General features: G+C 45.2%; 1 protein-coding gene across 1 annotated transcript in view; it reads right to left on the bottom strand.

Moving 5' to 3' along the window:
• The window catches only part of LOC126161526 (UDP-glucosyltransferase 2-like), a 39,040-nt gene that overhangs the window by 15,461 nt on the left and 3,047 nt on the right, over nucleotides 1-20,532 (bottom strand). The window contains exons 2-5 of the mRNA XM_049917446.1: nucleotides 16,169-16,353; nucleotides 10,958-11,139; nucleotides 6,076-6,535; nucleotides 2,541-2,763 (exon numbers count right to left, since the gene is read on the bottom strand). Coding sequence (XP_049773403.1) covers nucleotides 2,541-2,763; nucleotides 6,076-6,535; nucleotides 10,958-11,139; nucleotides 16,169-16,345 — 1,042 coding nt within the window. The 5' untranslated portion in view covers nucleotides 16,346-16,353. The remainder of the gene's footprint in view (nucleotides 1-2,540; nucleotides 2,764-6,075; nucleotides 6,536-10,957; nucleotides 11,140-16,168; nucleotides 16,354-20,532) is intronic.

The following is a 20,532-nucleotide window of genomic DNA, read 5'->3' as shown; positions in this document are numbered from 1 at the left end:
GTCTCGACCCCTGAGTCAACAGATGGAGACGTTTGCAAGACAACAACCATCTGCACGAACAGTTCGACGACGTTTGCAGCAGCATGGACTATCAGCTCGGAGACCGTGGCTGCGGTTACCCTTGACGCTGCATCACAGACATCAGCGCCTGCGATGGTGTACTCAACGACGAATCTGGGCGCACGAATGGCAAAAAGTCATTTTTTCGTATGAATCCAGGAACGCCGTGCTGGATCCCAACGGCCTCGTATCACTAGCAGTCGAGATGACAGGCATCTTATCCGCATGGCTTAACGGATCGTGCAGCCACGTCTCGACCCCTGAGTCAACAGATGGAGACGTTTGCAAGACAACAACCATCTGCACGAACAGTTCGACGACGTTTGCAGCAGCATGGACTATCAGCTCGGAGACCGTGGCTGCGGTTACCCTTGACGCTGCATCACAGACATCAGCGCCTGCGATGGTGTACTCAACGACGAATCTGGGCGCACGAATGGCAAAAAGTCATTTTTTCGTATGAATCCAGGTTCTGTTTACAGCATCATGATGGTCGCATCCGTGTTTGGCGACATCGCGGTGAACGCACATTAGAACCGTGTATTCGTCACTGTCGCCGGCCGCGGTGGTCCAGCGGTTCTGGCGCTGCAGTCCGGAACCGCGGGACTGCTACGGTCGCAGGTTCGAATCGTGCCTCGGGCATGGGTGTGTGTGATGTCCTTAGGTTAGTTAGGTTTAAGTAGTTCTTCTAGGGGACTTATGACCTAAGATGTTGAGTCCCATAGTGCTCAGAGCCATTCGTCACTGTCATATTGGCGTACCACCCGGCGTGATGGTATGGGGTGCCATTGGTTACACGTCTCGGTCACCTCTTGTTCGCATTGACGGCACTTTGAACAGTGGACGTTACATTTCAGATGTGTTACGACCCGTGGCTCTACCCTTCATTCGATCGCTGCGAAACCCTACATTTCAGCAGGATAATGCACGACCGCATGTTGCAGTTCCTGTACGGGCCTTTCTGGATACAGAAAATGTTCGACTGCTGCCCTGGCCAGCACATTCTCTAGATGGCTCACCAATTGGTCAATGGTGGCCGAGCAACTGGCTCGTCACAATACGCCAGTCACTACAGTTGATGAACTGTGGTATCGTGTTGAAGCTGCATGGAGAGCTGTACCTGTACACGCCATTCAAGCTATGTTTGACTCAATGCCCAGGCGTATCAAGGCCGTTATTACGGCCAGAGGTGGTTGTTCTGGGTACTGATTTCTCAGGATCTATGCACCCAAATTGCGTGAAAATGTAATCACATGTCAGTTCTAGTATAATATATTTGTCCAATGAATACCCGTTTATCATCTGCATTTCATCTTAGTGTAGCAATTTTAATGGCCAGTAGTGCATCTATGTCTTCTAAGTCAAAGCAACCATGGGCTGAGTGCTACAGACCAGAAGTCGGCATTCGGAGAGGCTTCAGGACGTCCCATATCGCATCAGACTGTTAGAGGAGACGATTTGATTACGCAAATCTCCATTCCCGGCAACCATGGCGAGCTCCACGTTGTACAGCACTACATCATGGATTTCGTTACCGATAGGCAAGAAAACATGTCGAATGGACGCTCCAGGGTTGGCGATGCTTGTAGTTTATGGACGAAACTCGAATCTGTTTGTATCCTGATGGTGGCAGACCAATTTTAGGGAGGCAGCCCGGTATTATTGAACGCCTGCAACACATGTACAACAAGGCAGTGGTGAAGTGGTGGTTTAGGGTGGCATTCTATGAAGTCACCGTGCACCTATCGTGGTTGTTGAGGGCAGCCTCACTTCTCTATATGGGCACCGTACACTTCTCGTGGTTGTCGACGGCAGCCTAGTTGCTCTGCGATACAGAGACAAGATTCTGCAACCAATAGCGCGGCGGTATTGCCCAGATTTTGGACACAATTTGATCTTGATGAATGACAACTCGCGAGCTCACCGTGCTTTTCTCGTGAACACCCTCCTTCCGCACGTTAGAATCACCGGAATGGAGTGGCCTGCCTATTCCCCGGACAGGAACCCAATCGAACATGTATAGGATCGATTGAAACGAACTAGTTCTGGAAGTCGACAACGAGCACGTACTGTGCACGACTTAACGCAGAGTCGCTATTAAACAGCAAGCCAATTTGGGCCACGGCTGGCTTGATGATCCCATGGATGGTATACCATAACGGATTCAAGCCTGCATACGACCAAGGGGTCGTTCCACCATGTACTGACGTTGCTCAGGAGAACTAGAAACACGGGAAACGTCAATATTACCGTTATATATACTGGTAGTGTGTGTGTGTGTGTGTGTGTGTGTGTGTGTGTGTGTGTGAACTGGAAACATTGCATATGAATTTATATGCATGCCTCAGACCCAGTTTTTATTTTCTGTGCCATGAACTTCGAAATAAAGGGTGATGCAGAACTTTTGTTGATGTGTATATAAATTAAAAAGTCTGGGTAGTGCAGTAACAGAAGTAGAATCAGCGAGTAAAGCTACGTGCCTAGGATGTCCTGCTGCGGCAGCCACTTGCTGACCATGAGGTTGTCTGGTTGACCAGGCAGGGAGTCGTTCTCCCACTTCCAGAGAACCCTCTGGGGCAGCTCCCGGAATGCTTCGATGAACGCCTGTCGCTTCCAGTCTGGCATCGCGTTGCTGCGCACGTTGGAGCCCAGGCTGAAGTAGATCACGCCGTCTTCCGCCTCGTCCAGGAACTTCTTGATGTCCTGAGGACAGTACAATTACATACAAATTACTCTGGGGCGCATATACGCTATTTTATGCAACTGTCGCCAGACTAATAAGAGGAAGGCCTCAGACACGGCCAGCCGATTCGGCTCATATTTTTAAGGTCGTTTGTGCACAGCCTAAAATGAAACACTGAGGTATTTTGGCTCAACATGCTCTTCCCCCCTCCCCCTCCCCCATTTTCGAGAAAATCACCGCTAAAATTCACGACGCGCAGTCTAATCAGTATTGACAACGTGGATAGATAATTCAGAACTGAGCACTTTCCATCATTATATATGGGATCTGCAAACTCATTTTTTCCTATCAATCGAGGAAAGAAACGTTTCTGACTGCCACTTATGTAACCAAAGTTAAGAGCTATTTTACGAAAGCTCCGCTGGCGTAGCGAACAAGGCGTCTGCCTATCGGAGCCGAAAACCTGTGTTCCCTGCTAGTTTCATTCCACAAGTCTTTTTATATTTTTTCCGTTTAGAAACTGGTAGGAATAGGAGGATTAATAAGGTAACTAAATCATTAGGAAATAATAAGATAGTCAAATAAATTTCTCAAACAATTTGATAAGAATTAAAATTTTAAACGTCATTTATATGAAACGGTTCCTAATAAGAGTGCTTCGAAGACGAGCATTCGACACAATTTATCGCATAAGGGTGAAAAACAAACCCTTATCGCACTTGGTAGTATATGTAAAACAACGCTTCGCACTCAGCGCAGGATTCCATCACACCGCCTAGAAAATTATTGCCTGACGTTCTCCTGTGCTTGTAATGCACATATGGTTAATTTGGTTCTCTGTGTATAGAAGAGATCAATCGTTTAACCGACACATTAAAAAATGTTTACGTCACTTTCTCCAGATCTGGTAAATTGACAAAATAAATTTACAAAACATACCTTGAGAACATTTTAAAATCATACGTCGCTGATAACAATATTGGATTCCTGAGGTAAACAAACTAATACTGTCATGTATGACAGCATCTTTGTAAATAGCGAGGGTCAGCCGATTTGCACGGGGGAAGTAATACCACCAAATTACACACATGTGTGCCAACCAGGTGGTTTTTACTTTCATCGCCAGATTAAACACATTATTTCGCAGCTTCAAACTCGTAATCTGCTCCTGGAAACCAAGCGGGAATCGTACAACAGCACGGATGCAATACTGATTCACAGCAAAATTCACAATGAACTTTCAGCACCAACTTTTCAGACAATGTTATCGTATGTGTGGTATGCATCAAAATTAATTCCCTGAAACAGATATTTTAAAATCCAAGCCAAGTCTGTTTGCCGCCGTTCTTCGAAAGTAACGGTTTAACAGCGCGAAGATTGCGTTAATTAGATGTTGTTGTTGACGCGAATATATTTGCTTCGAATGTTGGTCTGACAAGTGCTGCCCATCCAGGTGTTCAGAAGAAACAAATGACATGTAAGAGAGTTTGTGAAACAGTCGTTGTAAAGCGAAAGGCATTTAATTTTTAATTCTTTATTAGTCAAATTCCTGTGAGAAATTTGTTTTATTACCTTGTTAATATTTCTTACTACCTTACTTACCTTATTAATCCTCCCATTCCTAATAATTTCGAACAAAAAAAATTGAAGTAAAAAAAAAAGAACGCTCTCGGCAATTGAGCACAAATTCTCTGCTCCTCAGCCAAATGCCTTGGTCGGTACGCCACGGGCCTTTCGTTGCGGTATGGGTGCAAATAGTGAGGTGACAAAAATCATAGGATACTACCTAAATCGTATTAGAACTCCTCTTCCCTGGGGCAGTGCAGCAACTCGAAGTGGCATGGTCTCAACAAATCGTTGGAAGTCCAGTGCAGAAATACTGTGCCACGCTGGGTTTATAGCTATCCATAATTGCATACGTCTGCCGATGCAGGATTTTGTGTACGAACTGGCCTCTCGATTATGTCCCATAAATGTTCGACGGGTTTCATGTCGGGTGATCTGGGTGGCCAAATTGATTCGCTCGAATTGCCCAGAATGATCTTCAAACCAATTGCGAACAATTGTGGCCTGGTGACACGGCGAATTGTTACAAAAAGGAAGCCATGAATGGCTGCAAATGATATCCAAGCAGTTAATGATCGGTTCAGTTGGACCAGAGGACCCAGTTCGTTCTATGTAAATACAACCCACGCCATTACGGAGCAGCCACTAGCTTGCACAAACTGCGTCAACGGCTCCATGTGGTTTGGGCCACACTCGAACCCTACCATCAGCTCTTACCAACTGAATACGGGAATCATCTGACCAGGTCACGGTTTTCCAGTTGTCTAGGGTCCAACAGACATAATCACGAGCCCTGGAAAGCCACTGCAGCCGATGTCGCGCTGTTAGAAAAGACACTCGAGTCGGTATTTAACGCCAAGTTTCGGCGCACCGTCCTAACAGATACATTCTTCATAAGACCCACATTGATTTCTGAGGTTATTTCACCCAGCGTCGCTCGACTGTTAGCTCTCACAACGCTACGCAAACGTTGCTGCTCTCGACCGTTAAGTGAAGGCAGTCAGCCATCGCGTTGTTCTTGGTGAGAGGTAATGCATGAAACTTGGTATTCTCGGCACACTCTTGAAACTGTGGATCTCGGAATACTGAATTTCCGTATGGAATGTCCCATGCGTCTAGCTCCAGGCCATCATTCCGCGTTCATAGTCTGTTAATTCCACAAACACATCGGAATTAGATTCTACAATAATCACCTGAGCACAAATGACTGCTTTGTCCATGCATGGTTCTTTAATACCTTGTGTACGCTATATTACCGCCATCTGTGCATCTACGTATAGTTTTCCTACGACGTTTATCACCTCAGCCTATGTAGCAGTCAAAAAATATATTTCCAAGATTTGTATGAAAATATGCGATTGAGGAACCTATATCAGATGATGAAAAATACTCTGCTTTCAGTTACCTAACGAGCCTGTCAGTTTTGGATGCTGTTTTCTCGAAACCGGCGGGTGGAGGCGAGGGGCAATTTGAGCCAAAATATGTAGTGTCCTCCTTTTATTTTAGGTTTTACATAAGTGACCTGGCAAATATGAGCCAAATCGTTTAGCCGTGTATGAGGCCTTCCCCTGTGAGCCATTTATACTGGTGTACTTATTACATGCCTCGCTCAATTCTCTTATTATCAGAATTACACTGTTATATGCTGACATTTCTCCCGATAATGGAAATATGGTTTTTCCTGATTTTGTTTTTCAGTGATTCTCAATATTGCTGTATATAATAAGTGGCATTTGTAGGAGGAGACAAATCTACAGTAGCTGTACCTTGGGCAGCGGTTTCTGTTTTGTGGCGACATGAATCCCGGTGATCTCGATGATGTTGGGCAGGTGCGGACGAGGATATTCGAAGACGAAGTGGTTGGCGGTTATGAGCAGACTGACGTTCCTGTCCGCTTCGTAGACAGACGGAGGATCTGGACCAAAGTGTTTCCTCATGACTTCCTCTTGTAAAGGCATGGCCTGGTAGAACCACATGTACATCAGCCGCAGGTAGAAGTACGTGTTGTACAGCCGCTGCCAGAAGTCCATGCGGTCTGAGTAGCCGAGCCACATGTCCGGCATGTATGCCGGCTCCATGGGGCTTCCGAAGTTGTAGTAGACGGACGATGGAGCCGTGAGAGTCAGAAGCTTCGCCACAGGCGGTGAACCCATCCTGTGTATCAGCCCGTAGAATGAATGGTAGGCGAGTCCCTCCAGAATCGCAAGGTCAAACGTCTCGCCAGACCTGGAAGCAACAATACGGCAATTAATCTCCCAACATCTGCACGTTGAGCGATTCGTACGCGAAAACCGCGTCTATTCGCCTAAGAAAATTAGTTCTGATGCCTTCTTTGGAATCCTTAGACGAAGGAGATATATCGTTCTGTATTCGTGTCACTGCTATATGGTTCTATACACCTTGTCACCCCTTGTTATTATTTGACACAATGTAGTGTGTTGTATCGATCAAAGATCGTGGTGCTACCCGGTGTTAGCAAAGCGTACCGATACGACAGACATTAGCGCTGTTCCACTGGAACCCACAACGACGAAAGTGAGAGGCTAAAGAAGACACGCCCTCTCTTTCAGAGCAGCAGTGCCCCCACAAAGAGGTCAATACAGAGACGAGCGTGGAAGCCGTCTGCCTGGTTTGTGAACTTAACTGAAGCAGTCAGCATCATCGAGTAGGACCAAAGAGTTATTCAGGTCTCAGACGAAAATGTGCTTTTGTAAATGATGAACGGTGTACTGCAAGGAAGGGTTTACTAATATTAGTGCATCAAGTGATCCTTTAATAGTCAGTGACAATTGCAAATACTGTATTCTGCGCACTCCTGTGGATGTAGATGTCAGAGTTCTCACATTGGCGTTTCAGCAAGGCAAACTAGCTCAGTAACAGATCATATAAAAACAAAAAAAATTCCAAGCTATTCCGCCGATAGTATTCTCACTGTTCTCTGGCCGAAACGACCTTCGATACATCTACATCTACATACATACTCCGCAATCCACCATACGGTGCGTGGCGGAGGGTACGTCGTACCACAACTAGCATCTTCTCTCCCTGTTCCACTCCCAAACAGAACGAGGGAAAAATGACTGCCTATATGCTTCTGTACGAGCCCTAATCTCTCTTATCTTATCTTTGTGGTCTTTCCGCGAAATGTAAGTTGGCGGCAGAAAAATTGTACTGCAGTCAGCCTCAAATGCTGGTTCTCTAAATTTCCTCAGTAGCGATTCACGAAAAGAACGCCTCCTTTTCTCCAGAGACTCCCACCCGAGTTTCTGAAGCATTTCCGTAACACTCGCGTGATGATCAAATCTACCAGTAACAAATCTAGCAGCCCGCCTCTGAATTGCTTCTACACTCCTGGAAATGGAAAACAGAACACATTGACACCGGTGTGTCAGACCCACCATACTTGCTCCGGACACTGCGAGAGGGCTGTACAAGCAATGATCACACGCACGGCACAGCGGACACACCAGGAACCGCGGTGTTGGCCGTCGAATGGCGCTAGCTGCGCAGCATTTGTGCACCGCCGCCGTCAGTGTCAGCCAGTTTCCCGTGGCATACGGAGCTCCATCGCAGTCTTTAACACTGGTAGCATGCCGCGACAGCGTGGACGTGAACCGTATGTGCAGTTGACGGACTTTGAGCGAGGGCGTATAGTGGGCATGCGGGAGGCCGGGTGGACGTACCGCCGAATTGCTCAACACGTGGGGCGTGAGGTCTCCACAGTACATCGATGTTGTCGCCAGTGGTCGGCGGAAGGTGCACGTGCCCGTCGACCTGGGACCGGAACGCAGCGACGCACGGATGCACGCCAAGATCGTAGGATCCTACGCAGTGCCGTAGGGGACCGCACCGCCACTTCCCAGCAAATTAGGGACACTGTTGCTCCTGGGGTATCGGCGAGGACCATTCGCAACCGTCTCCATGAAGCTGGGCTACGGTCCCGCACACCGTTAGGCCGTCTTCCGCTCACGCCCCAACATCGTGCAGCCCGCCTCCAGTGGTGTCGCGACAGGCGTGAATGGAGGGACGAATGGAGACGTGTCGTCTTCAGCGATGAGAGTCGCTTCTGCCTTGGTGCCAATGATGGTCGTATGCGTGTTTGGCGCCGTGCAGGTGAGCGCCACAATCAGGACTGCATACGACCGAGGCACACAGGGCCAACACCCGGCATCATGGTGTGGGGAGCGATCTCCTACACTGGCCGTACACCACTGGTGATCGTCGAGGGGACACTGAATAGTGCACGGTACATCCAAACCGTCATCGAACCCATCGTTCTACCATTCCTAGACCGGCAAGGGAACTTGCTGTTCCAACAGGACAATGTACGTCCGCATGTATCCCGTGCCACCCAACGTGCTCTAGAAGGTGTAAGTCAACTACCCTGGCCAGCAAGATCTCTGGATCTGTCCCCCATTGAGCATGTTTGGGACTGGATGAAGCGTCGTCTCACGCGGTCTGCACGTCCAGCACGAACGCTGGTCCAACTGAGGCGCCAGGTGGAAATGGCATGGCAAGCCGTTCGACAGGACTACATCCAGCATCTCTACGATCGTCTCCATGGGAGAATAGCAGCCTGCATTGCTGCGAAAGGTGGATATACACTGTACTAGTGCCGACATTGTGCATGCTCTGTTGCCTGTGTCTATGTGCCTGTGGTTCTGTCAGTGTGATCATGTGATGTATCTGACCCCAGGAATGTGTCAATAAAGTTTCCCCTTCCTGGGGCAATGAATTCACGGTGTTCTTATTTCAATTTCCAGGAGTGTATGTCGTCCCTCAATCCGACCTGATAGGGATCCGAAACCCTCGAGCAGTACTCAAGAATAGGTCGTATTAGTGTTTTATAAGCGGTCTCCTTTACAGATGAACCACATCTTCCCAAAATTCTACCAATGAACCGAAGACGACTATCCGCCTTCCCCACAACTGCCATTACATACTTGTCTCACTTCATATCGCTCTGCAATGTTACGCCCAAATATTTAATCAACGTGACTGTGTCAAGCGCTACACCACTAATGGAGAAGTCAAAAATTACGGGATTCTTTTTCCTATTCATCTGCATTAATTTAAATTTATCTATATTTAGAGTCAGCTGCCATTCCTTACACCAATCACAAATCCTGTCCAAGTCATCTTGTATCCTCCTATAAAATACAACATAGGAGGAAATTCGAAAGCTGATGAAGATGCGTATACATCTAGGTTATAACAAAATTCTGTATGATACTAGTATATTTCACAAAACAAAAGCGCTCATAAACTATGACTAGAAGACGTCAGAAACAAATATGCGAAAATTTTAAGGCAGACAGCCGAGGACAACAGTAGTATGAAGATAACGAAACAAGTAGGGTACTTGCACTTGATAGATATTATCTTGCGTCAGTCAGGAAGTCCGAAGGCACAGTTACGATCAACAGATAGACCGCACTACGAGTCTTTGAATGTTTCTTCGAAACTTTGAATATCTCAACATTTGCAACAGGAACGTCAGCAATAGATTACAAAGAAACGCGTCTGGTTCACGTTATATATGTAGAAAAGTAAACATCGAGAGTTGTTCAAAGCCAAAGTTGCTGGGTTTCACAAAACGTCTATATATGAAAGTGATACCCTATAACAGGAACACGGGCTTAATTTATGTGGCTGGCAATAAAGTGATTACAAAAAAATAAAAAGAATTATCAGCACCACTTATTTTGGAAATAATCTAACAAGTCTTTCAGATTAACATTAGTTATTAACCAGGACACATAAAAAATTGGTTTTAGAATTTGATGTAGCACAATGGGCAACTTTCAAAATAAAGGAGGCTGTAAAGACAATTACTTAGTTTCGATTACTTTTTTGTGTTTGAGTCACTGATTTCGAGACACATTTATACTCGAGTTCCCCCAAATTTATATACTGTAAAAGAAGGAATCGACATTCAGCCAATCAAGGAACTTACTGTCAAGAGGTCGTAGACAAGATGACTGCATTGCTCAGAATCAAACACTTGTACCCTTGTGAGTGACTTTTAAAGCAATGAAATCAGATTAAGATGGATTTTTTTTTCATGATGTTACTGTCATTAACATCAGAAAAACTTTAGCAGTGAATGGATCAGCTCAACAGATCAGATAACTAATTATGGGCCTCAGGGATGATTTAACAACTAGGACGAAAGTGTAATTAATTTGGGGGAAGGGGTATATCTCTACGAACTGACGAAAATGAGAAAATTGGTTGCTTGATTATTTCTGAAAGGAATAGTTTGAGGCTGTAAATTAATGAACTACAGGTATACGGCGTCACAAAACAGACTGAACATAACTGAATGCTTAATTTTTTGAGACCGTAAAATGTCAAGACGTCTGGAACAAACATTTATAGAACAGAGACCATAAACTGACTGATGTTAGAGATGACAACACTCGGGGTAACCGAATAACAGTCTTATTAATGATCTGCTCAACGACGTAAATGACAAGTTACCTTAACACATACTGTTTCAGAATATTTCTGTGCTGCTTGCAATAACACGTAAAAGCTTTATGCAAAAGCTATATGCAGAACTGGTTGTCCACCAACGGAGGGTATGAAGTGCGTTGTTGAGCTATATATATGGAAGGAAAATAATTGCTAAATAATTGCAGTTACCTCATAAACTTCTGCACCGAAGAATCGTTGAACTCCATGTCGGCTACTGCATGGGCTATGTAGCGTAGCATAGTAACAGACTGCGTTGGTGGCTGATGGTACGTCTTCAAAAAATCATACGCTTCTCGAATGTAGTTATAAGACACTGATAGGTCAATCTCCGTATAGTTTTCGTGAGATATCTGAAACAAGAAAGAAATTCAGGTTTCAAATAGTTCCTTCTCGCTGCAAAAACATTTTGAAAGACATAGAGATGTTAATCATTTTTAAGAACAAAAGAATTATGGTAGATTTCAGAACTCAGGGCGTGCACCAAGAATATTCTTATCCTAGAAGAGTCAGAGAGATCTGCAATATCTGTTTATGAAATTTGCGTACGCCGTTGTTCAAGAGTTCCCGAATTCTCGCTCTGCCATCCCTATATATGTAATACCTCTTCTGGTTTGTGTTTAATAGCATGGAATTATTCAAAAGGAACTGCAGTATCCACTCAGAGAAAACCTAGATGGAGAACCTGTTGTACAGAAACGCGTGCCTCATTCAGCATATTTCATTTTGGACAGGATCCCAGCTAAACTGATAAATGGTAGTAATACGCCCCATGTTTATAGATGTAAAAGGCTTCCTTGTGGCACGTTCCTTTCTTTCTGTACTGTAGTCTATTGCAGTATTTTAGAGCCTTACAATGTAGAAAGTAATTTGCTTCATACACTCCTGGAAATTGAAATAAGAACACCGTGAATTCATTGTCCCAGGAAGGGGAAACTTTATTGACACATTCCTGGGGTCAGATACATCACATGATCACACTGACAGAACCACAGGCACATAGACACAGGCAACAGAGCATGCACAATGTCGGCACTAGTACAGTGTATATCCACCTTTCGCAGCAATGCAGGCTGCTATTCTCCCATGGAGACGATCGTAGAGATGCTGGATGTAGTCCTGTCGAACGGCTTGCCATGCCATTTCCACCTGGCGCCTCAGTTGGACCAGCGTTCGTGCTGGACGTGCAGACCGCGTGAGACGACGCTTCATCCAGTCCCAAACATGCTCAATGGGGGACAGACCCAGAGATCGTGCTGGCCAGGGTAGTTGACTTACACCTTCTAGAGCACGTTGGGTGGCACGGGATACATGCGGACGTACATTGTCCTGTTGGAACAGCAAGTTCCCTTGCCGGTCTAGGAATGGTAGAACGATGGGTTCGATGACGGTTTGGATGTACCGTGCACTATTCAGTGTCCCCTCGACGATCACCAGTGGTGTACGGCCAGTGTAGGAGATCGCTCCCCACACCATGATGCCGGGTGTTGGCCCTGTGTGCCTCGGTCGTATGCAGTCCTGATTGTGGCGCTCACCTGCACGGCGCCAAACACGCATACGACCATCATTGGCACCAAGGCAGAAGCGACTCTCATCGCTGAAGACGACACGTCTCCATTCGTCCCTCCATTCACGCCTGTCGCGACACCACTGGAGGCGGGCTGCACGATGTTGGGGCGTGAGCGGAAGACGGCCTAACGGTGTGCGGGACCGTAGCCCAGCTTCATGGAGACGGTTGCGAATGGTCCTCGCCGATACCCCAGGAGCAACAGTGTCCCTAATTTGCTGGGAAGTGGCGGTGCGGTCCCCTACGGCACTGCGTAGGATCCTACGGTCTTGGCGTGCATCCGTGCGTCGCTGCGGTCCGGTCCCAGGTCGACGGGCACGTGCACCTTCCGCCGACCACTGGCGACAACATCGATGTACTGTGGAGACCTCACGCCCCACGTGTTGAGCAATTCGGCGGTACGTCCACCCGGCCTCCCGCATGCCCACTATACGCCCTCGCTCAAAGTCCGTCAACTGCACATACGGTTCACGTCCACGCTGTCGCGGCATGCTACCAGTGTTAAAGACTGCGATGGAGCTCCGTATGCCACGGGAAACTGGCTGACACTGACGGCGGCGGTGCACAAATGCTGCGCAGCTAGCGCCATTCGACGGCCAACACCGCGGTTCCTGGTGTGTCCGCTGTGCCGTGCGTGTGATCATTGCTTGTACAGCCCTCTCACAGTGTCCGGAGCAAGTATGGTGGGTCTGACATACCGGTGTCAATGTGTTCTTTTTTTCATTTCCAGGAGTGTATATGGTGTAGTAAAACTTTTTTTAGACTTTTATAAATTTTTTTAGTAACTTCATGGGAGAAGTAAAACACTTAAATGAAGAAATGTGTTACTCAGTTACTAATAACCTTATTTTGGTATTCACTGAAATTAGCATGATCAAGGGCTGGTATTAGACAAGATGACTCTTTTACCCCGATTCTTTTTAATATTTAGCAACAGTGCAGATTTTTATTTTTTTTATTTTATTTTCTTCTATCGGTTTCGGCAATTCAATATGCCATTTTCAGGTCTCAAGTGCACCTCTCAAAAATTATCGATATTGACATACTAGGTCTATCTGTTTCTGGATGTCGTGAAATCTCAAGTGCTTCCGTCTAAGACTAGACTGCAAGTGACAAGTCCGGACTTCCAGTGGTCCGGAGTCTTGCGGTTCCCCCGGAGGGCGATTCGGTGGCGCAGCTGACGGCGGACTGCGACGCATCTTCTTGAATTCACCGTAGTAAGCCCCTGATTGTGGAACAGCTGCAGCTCTCGGTGCCTGGCCCAGAAGCTTACTCCGTGAAAATTACCTTCTGTGGTTTGTGGGTGGGCTTAATTTGGCTGTCCGACGCATAATATTCCACTCACTATTTTCAGTGACGTGTCTATTCTTAATAAACTAATTCGTGCGCGTCGAGGCCTCTAGCCGAGCAGCTGACTCCTCTTGGCGGCTGCCGGCTTGACAGCCGACAGGCTGGCCCCTACTAGGTCCGGGACCCGCCTGGCAGATTGTGCAGGTGGCTGGTATACGTAGGGTCTCGAAAAGGCTGTATCAGTAACATCAAAACATATTTTAAAAAACAAGATTGCGCTTGTGCTGTGCAGACACGGCGCAAACGGTTTCTCTGAGAAGCTGGCTTGTCAGTTAGACCTCGCCAAAGTCTTGACTCGGCCGTCGACGGCCCAGAGTTGGTTGTCGGGGCCGTCGCTTTGTGGCGACGTGTGTCTTGGACTGTTGTCTTGCCTTTCACCTCTGCGACCGGGCAGTGCGTAGTGGATGACTGACAACTGTTGACGGTTGAATGGCCATTTCCTTCAGTGCAGGCCGACAGCAATAGCTACGAGGAGCGCCGGCAGAAACGGCACGTTCACTTTTCAGATAGCAGCATTATGAGGCATGTGAAGTTTTCATGGGGCCGTATTAAAGAGGCGGCATACAGGGAATCAGATTTTAACCAAATTAAAACTGTGTGCCGGATCGAGACTCGAACTCGGGACCTTTGCCTGGGCAAGTGCTCTACCATCTGAGCTACCCAAGCACGACTCACGCCCGTCCTCACAGCTTTACTTCTGCCAGTACCTCGTCTCCTACCTTCCAAACTTTACAGAAGCTCTCCTGCGAACCTTGCAGAACTAGCACTCCTGAAAGAAAGGATATTGCGCACACTCCGCTGCAGAGTGAAAATCTCACTCTGGAAACATCCCCGAGGCTGTGGCTAAGCCATGTCTACGCAGTATCCTTTCTTTCGACAGTGGTAGTTCTGCAAGGTTTGCAGGAGAGCTTCTGTAAATTTTGAAGGTAGGAGACGAGTTACTGGCAGAAGTAAAGCTGTGAGGACGGGGCGTGAGTCGTGCTTGGGTGGCTCAGATGGTAGAGCACTTGCCCAGGCAAAGGTCCCGAGTTCGAGTCTCGATCCGGCACACAGTTTTAATCTGCCAGGAAGTTTCACATCAGCGCACACTCCGCTGCAGAGCGAAAATTTCATTCTGAGGTCTTAACCTGATTATGGGGGCACAACGAGAATGGCTCATTCACAGCAGAGTTAAAATTCAAACCATCATTGGAATCTGACTGCAAAAGCAGCATCAGCGGATGGAAGGAAATAAAGTTGAACACTCCTGAGAATAAGTATTGGACTGGAATGAAACCCAACAAAAACTGGAACTGCATGCAGAACAACATCGAGTGGACTGAAGTTATAAGTGCAAATGGGGACAAAGTCCTGACTCCCAAGTCTTGAAATAGTTCCAACAAGAAGTCTCTCGAAAGTATCACCACTAACCATCACTCTTACTTCAGTGTCTCCACCGAAAGAGTCCTCCGAATGTCATCACCGAATCTCATCACTCTACCGAAAATTGTCTCTCCACTCTCCAGCACACTGGTTCTCATCCAGGTCTCCCCACTATAGAGCTTCAAGAATACTAGAATTCTTTCGTCACATTCTGTCATTTGCCGACTATACATCAGTGGCAACCAGTAGACGATTCTACCTTGATGCTACTCTTCCTCTTGATCCCTTGCACTAGAACACCAACTTTTCATTAATGTTAATATGTCAGCTCAACCACTCATTTACAGAGTAAAAACACTACGCGTTTCGAAGACTTCGTCATTAGACTACTGTACAAGGACCTCTCAAAGCTACCAGCATAAAATTTAACAAAAACAATAAAAATAAAATAGCGTGGCTACTTTCCCTGCAGTCGTGTCTTCTCAAGATGTACATCCAAATCACCGTCAACCGATAAAACAGACGAAACTGGAATAGTGTTCGTTGTCCTGCTCCCACCTCTCGCTCTATGACGGCACGTAATGCAACCAGGCACTTCGTCGAACATGATCGTTTCGGTGCTCCAGGTGTCATGGTGTGGGGAGACCAAATCAGTGAAAAAGGGACACTCAACAGGCAACGTTATTGTGTCACTGTACTTTCCTCTTCATGTGCGATTCTTCACGGCTGCATTCGACCCTAAATTCACTTTTATGAATGAAAATAAGCGACAGCATCGAACTATGGAACTACACAGTTGCAGGAGCTCTTGGAACGAGAGGATATTCGGAGAATGTACTGGCCTGTGCGTCAGTCGGAGTTTTCATACGAATATTCTAGAAGAATTTAGTGTTAAATACACTGCTAGCCCCGGCACCTCGCAAGGTGGATTTAGACGTGTAGCTAAACTGTGATGGATCAGCTCTGGCCGGCCGGCACTGATATAAAAACTATCACTGTTCGTACCATCTTCTAAAATATATAATAGTGGAGATTAGAATCGAATCATTGATGCAGCAGTCAGCTTTTACATCCTCTGAGCTATGAACAATTGGCTCCTGTACCTTCGCCGAGTCCGTCGTCATGAGGGTGACTTGGTGGCCCCTCTGGAGCAGCGCCTTGGCCAGGATGTGGAACGGCAGCTGGTGGCTGAACGACGGGGTTGGCGCCATCATCAAGATTCTGGCAGCCGAGCAGGCTGTCACCACCGCCAACAGTGGCACTGCAACCGCTTTCAGCATGGTTCCTCCTGCAATGGACAAGCTCATCTTGTACCTGCCATGTGGCTGTTTTGCGCATCATGCCTGTGAAAAGCAATAACATTTAAGGCACTGATGGAAAAAGACGAACAAAATGTGAGACCTCAGCGGATATGACGTGCGTAACAGTTTGGATATTTTGCTAAGTGTGAATGACGTAATTTTTTCCGTTGACACAAATTACAGGGCGCCGTGTGTTTCTTTCTGGCAGTTCAAGTCATGAACAAAAGTGAAAATTGTAGTTAATACTTTTTATACTTCGCAACATCCTTCTGTATTATAGTAGTCACACAGTTCCCGAGTCTTTGAGGAAGTGGCAATGGGACAGCCTGAGGTCATTCCTTCTTCAAATGGACTATTCAGAGATTTAAGACCGTCATGCGGAGGTACCGGCGACAACTGAATGAGTGTCATGTCTTTCCTTCCACTCTATTATAGCTCTTTTTGCACCGGTTATGGGTGTGGAAAATCTGAGACACGAAATAGCAATGAAAAACATTTAATGTTGCTGCTGTCATGATTTGGATTACTGCCGCTTTGTAACTGGAATCTGTGTTATTGCTGTCACAAAGAGAGCCTTCTCTAAAGTTTGTAATGATGTCTTCGTATTGCATAACGTTGCACGCGACAGAGGATGGGCGAACGATTACGACGTTCGAAATGGACGTACACAGGACCCAACTGGGGGCGGGGAATGGAGACAATGACTCATGTTAGTTTCACGGTGAATGACGAGTTAGTTTAGTGGTTTTCAGATTTCTTAACCTTGGGTACAATAACTATTACACAGTTTCCTTTACACGTTCTCTTACAGTCCAAAATCGTTGAGGTGGCAGGATGCCCCTCGCAGGATGCGCTGTTGTTATTATGTTAGCGGAACCTCTAGCTGACGACATAATATCAATATGTCTTACGGCATAACTTTCTGGGGCTATAAATGGAAACCCATGACTTAGAAAGAACGTATTGATTACACGCAAACAACCGCTGAGAGTAATGTGTGGTGTTCATCCAAAGTAATTTTAACGAGACAGACATTCTAACTGCACCTACGTAATATTTATACTAGGTACCGAAATTCATCATAAACAATCCATCACAATTTGAGGATAATATCTCTACAGTTACAGCACTAGAATATAAAATGACGTTAACTGCTCATTACTGAAGCTGCAAGTGACTCAGAAAGGATTTCCATATAAGGTAATAAATATACTTTATCACTTGCCCAGTAACATAAAATTTCTGAAAAATAGGAAGGAAAATTTTAAACCTAACCGGAAAACATTTCTTCTCGACACCTTTGCCTAAATATATGAGTATTAACTAAGTAATCGCACTATGAGAAATATATGTACTGACACAGTGCCTAAAACGTATCACCAAAGATTTATCATCTTTCACAATACATGGTACAACACGTTATTTTATGTTGTTGCTTTATGACTGTAGTAATGTTATTTGTTTAACATGTATTACAAACTGCTTGTGTTATTTGTTTCATGCATGCTGACGGAGATCTGGGAAGAGCCGAGGCTGCATCACACTTCACCTAACACTGATCATATCTGAACGTCAGAAATCAGCCTGAAGAAGACGCCGAAGCGACGTCAATTATATTGATGCCATAGTGATGTGACAATATAATAAATGAATTGCTATCGAAGGTGATGTTTGTTTGATTGTATTCGTGAAATTGTATTCAGTGTCGTTTTGCATTTTGCTTTGTACAGACGTTTATTTTTTAAAGTTTGCTCCCGGCCATTTAATAGTTCACAATAACTGCACTTTATTTCGAGTTCAATAATATTTGCATATTAAATGAATAAATAGTTCTCACGTGTTTGATTGAAAATTGATTAACTGTTTTAAAAACCTGAAGAAAGACAAGCTTTGTTTGCTGTGATTAATGGAGGAATGATATTTGGTTGAATATTCTGCCCAACAGTTCATTTAACTGAAAATTTCAAGAAGTAGAACATACATCTCCTTTACAAAAAATATTACAACTCAAATTAACTGAAGCATGAAGTGGCTTTATAAGAGGAAAAGACATTACCACGCGTGCTAAACTGATGAAAAGTATATGTTACACATAGACTAATACCACTCTGGCTATATACCTGACGAGACAATTTGTTTGTAGTGAAATTATTGAAACAGAGTTAATGCTTCATTGATAGTCTTGAAAGTCTGTTTCCAACATAATCGTTGGTTGTTAGGACTACGGTGATAAATAGCTGATATTATTACGATCACCGAAAGTTAGACTCAAAAGCTTCTTCCTTTCTACAACCTTGTATAGGCACGGATCAGCCGAACATGCTAATTACGAAAACGTAAAATCATAGACATTGAAAACAATTGAATTGCTATGTTTGATACAACAGTTCAAACATCGTGTAACTACTTCGGCACTAATTGAATCCTCGATGGCTTACGATGTTGGTGGCTCTCTGAACGGGAAACATATTTTGCGCAACTTACCAGACATCAGGCACCTTTTATGTTGTGTTGCCGGGAAGGCACGCAGTCACAAATACCATTAAGGTTACGTGACGTTAGAGCTTAGAGGTCCACCGTATTAACATATTTACTTCGTTGTAAAATCTGTGTTTCGTTTACAACGTGAGTAGTAACATAAGCTAATACGTCCATTTTTTCTAAATGTGGGTCATTGTGCTAAATTATCTATGAATAGCATCTCACTGGCATAAGCACCAACAAGCATGTATACATAGCCTGTAAACCGACTCTTTCAAAACGGTTCAAATGGCTCTGAGCACTATGGGACTCAACATCTGAGGTCATCAGTCCCCTAGACTTAGAACTACTGAAACCTATCTAACCTATGGACAACACACACATCCGTGCCCGAGGCAGGATTCGAACCTGCGACCATAGCAGCCGCGTGGTTCCCAGACTGAAGCGCCTAGAACCGCTCGGCCACACTAGCCGGCCGAAGTTATAGGTGCTGGTGCCTGTATATGTATATACATTATATGCTGCGTAATTAGTTGGTGATGTTACAATCTTTCAGGGATGATGGAGAACGATAAAAGTCCCAATTTGAGGTAGTGGACACTGAACCATAAACGAAAAGTCGAAAGTTATAAGTGAAATCGTTCTGACACCTCTGATAGTGGAATACATGTACCGGTACTGTTGTTGCTAAGACTGTAGGTAGACAGCTTTCAGAGGTGATAGCAAGGACTAAATTAAGAAGAAAATTTACAGTAAACATAGGTTCTAAAACGTATAGCTGAGGAGCTATGAGCATTTGTTCATCTTCGCTACTGTGAAACACATCTCTTCTATTTAACAAGTGTTCATAGCTCTTAAGGTACGCATTTTAGAACCAATTTTCACTAGCCATTTTGTTCTTGTTTTAGTCCATACTACCACCTCTGAAAATTGCCAACCATAAAATCTTAGCAACAACAGTACAGGTATTCCACTGTCAGAGGTGTCAAAACGTTTTCCGCCTATAAGTTTGCGACTCATTCGTTGCCGGTACAGGGTACATTATCTCAGACTGATACATGTATCCTTCTCCATCATGCCTGAAAGTGTGTATCATCATCTCAGAGCCACCCTGTACATACATACATACACGCTCTGTAGTATCGCTGAATCACATTTCCAGAGACGATTTCCTATCCTAATTTTATTCCTCAAGACATCTTCTACATCCCCTCGGAGTTTGTTGGCGTAATTTTGAAACACCATGTATATAAGAAACAGGAGTGGTCCCAGCACTGATCCCAGTGGTAAATCCCCCCCCCCTCCCCCACACACCTAACAGTGCCCCAGTCGGAGTCCACGTCATAGCTCTTCTCAACACTGTGGAAAATGAAGCTTTGCTGTCTTTTCCTGAAGTATGAGACGAACCAACTTAGACCTTCTACCTTATTCTATAATCATCCAACTTTTGCAATAACATTTTGTGATAAAAACAATCTCACGCCTTAGTTAAATAAAAGAAGACCCCTAGAATTCGAAACTTTTTGTTTAATCCGTCCAGTGCCTCGCAAGGAAAAGAGAGTACAGCATTTCCATTTGTAAAAACATTTCTAAAAACAAACTACACCATTGACGAATAACACTGTTCGACATGGGTTCTATTTCTGATATTAAAGTATGTGCTTCTAGACCATTTTACCCTGGGA

Source organism: Schistocerca cancellata, chromosome 2, assembly GCF_023864275.1.
Source record: "Schistocerca cancellata isolate TAMUIC-IGC-003103 chromosome 2, iqSchCanc2.1, whole genome shotgun sequence".
In the NCBI taxonomy this organism is placed as follows: domain Eukaryota; kingdom Metazoa; phylum Arthropoda; class Insecta; order Orthoptera; family Acrididae; genus Schistocerca; species Schistocerca cancellata.
The sequence above is the reverse complement of the archived record's forward strand: the minus strand, read 5'-3'. Positions and strand labels throughout refer to the sequence as shown.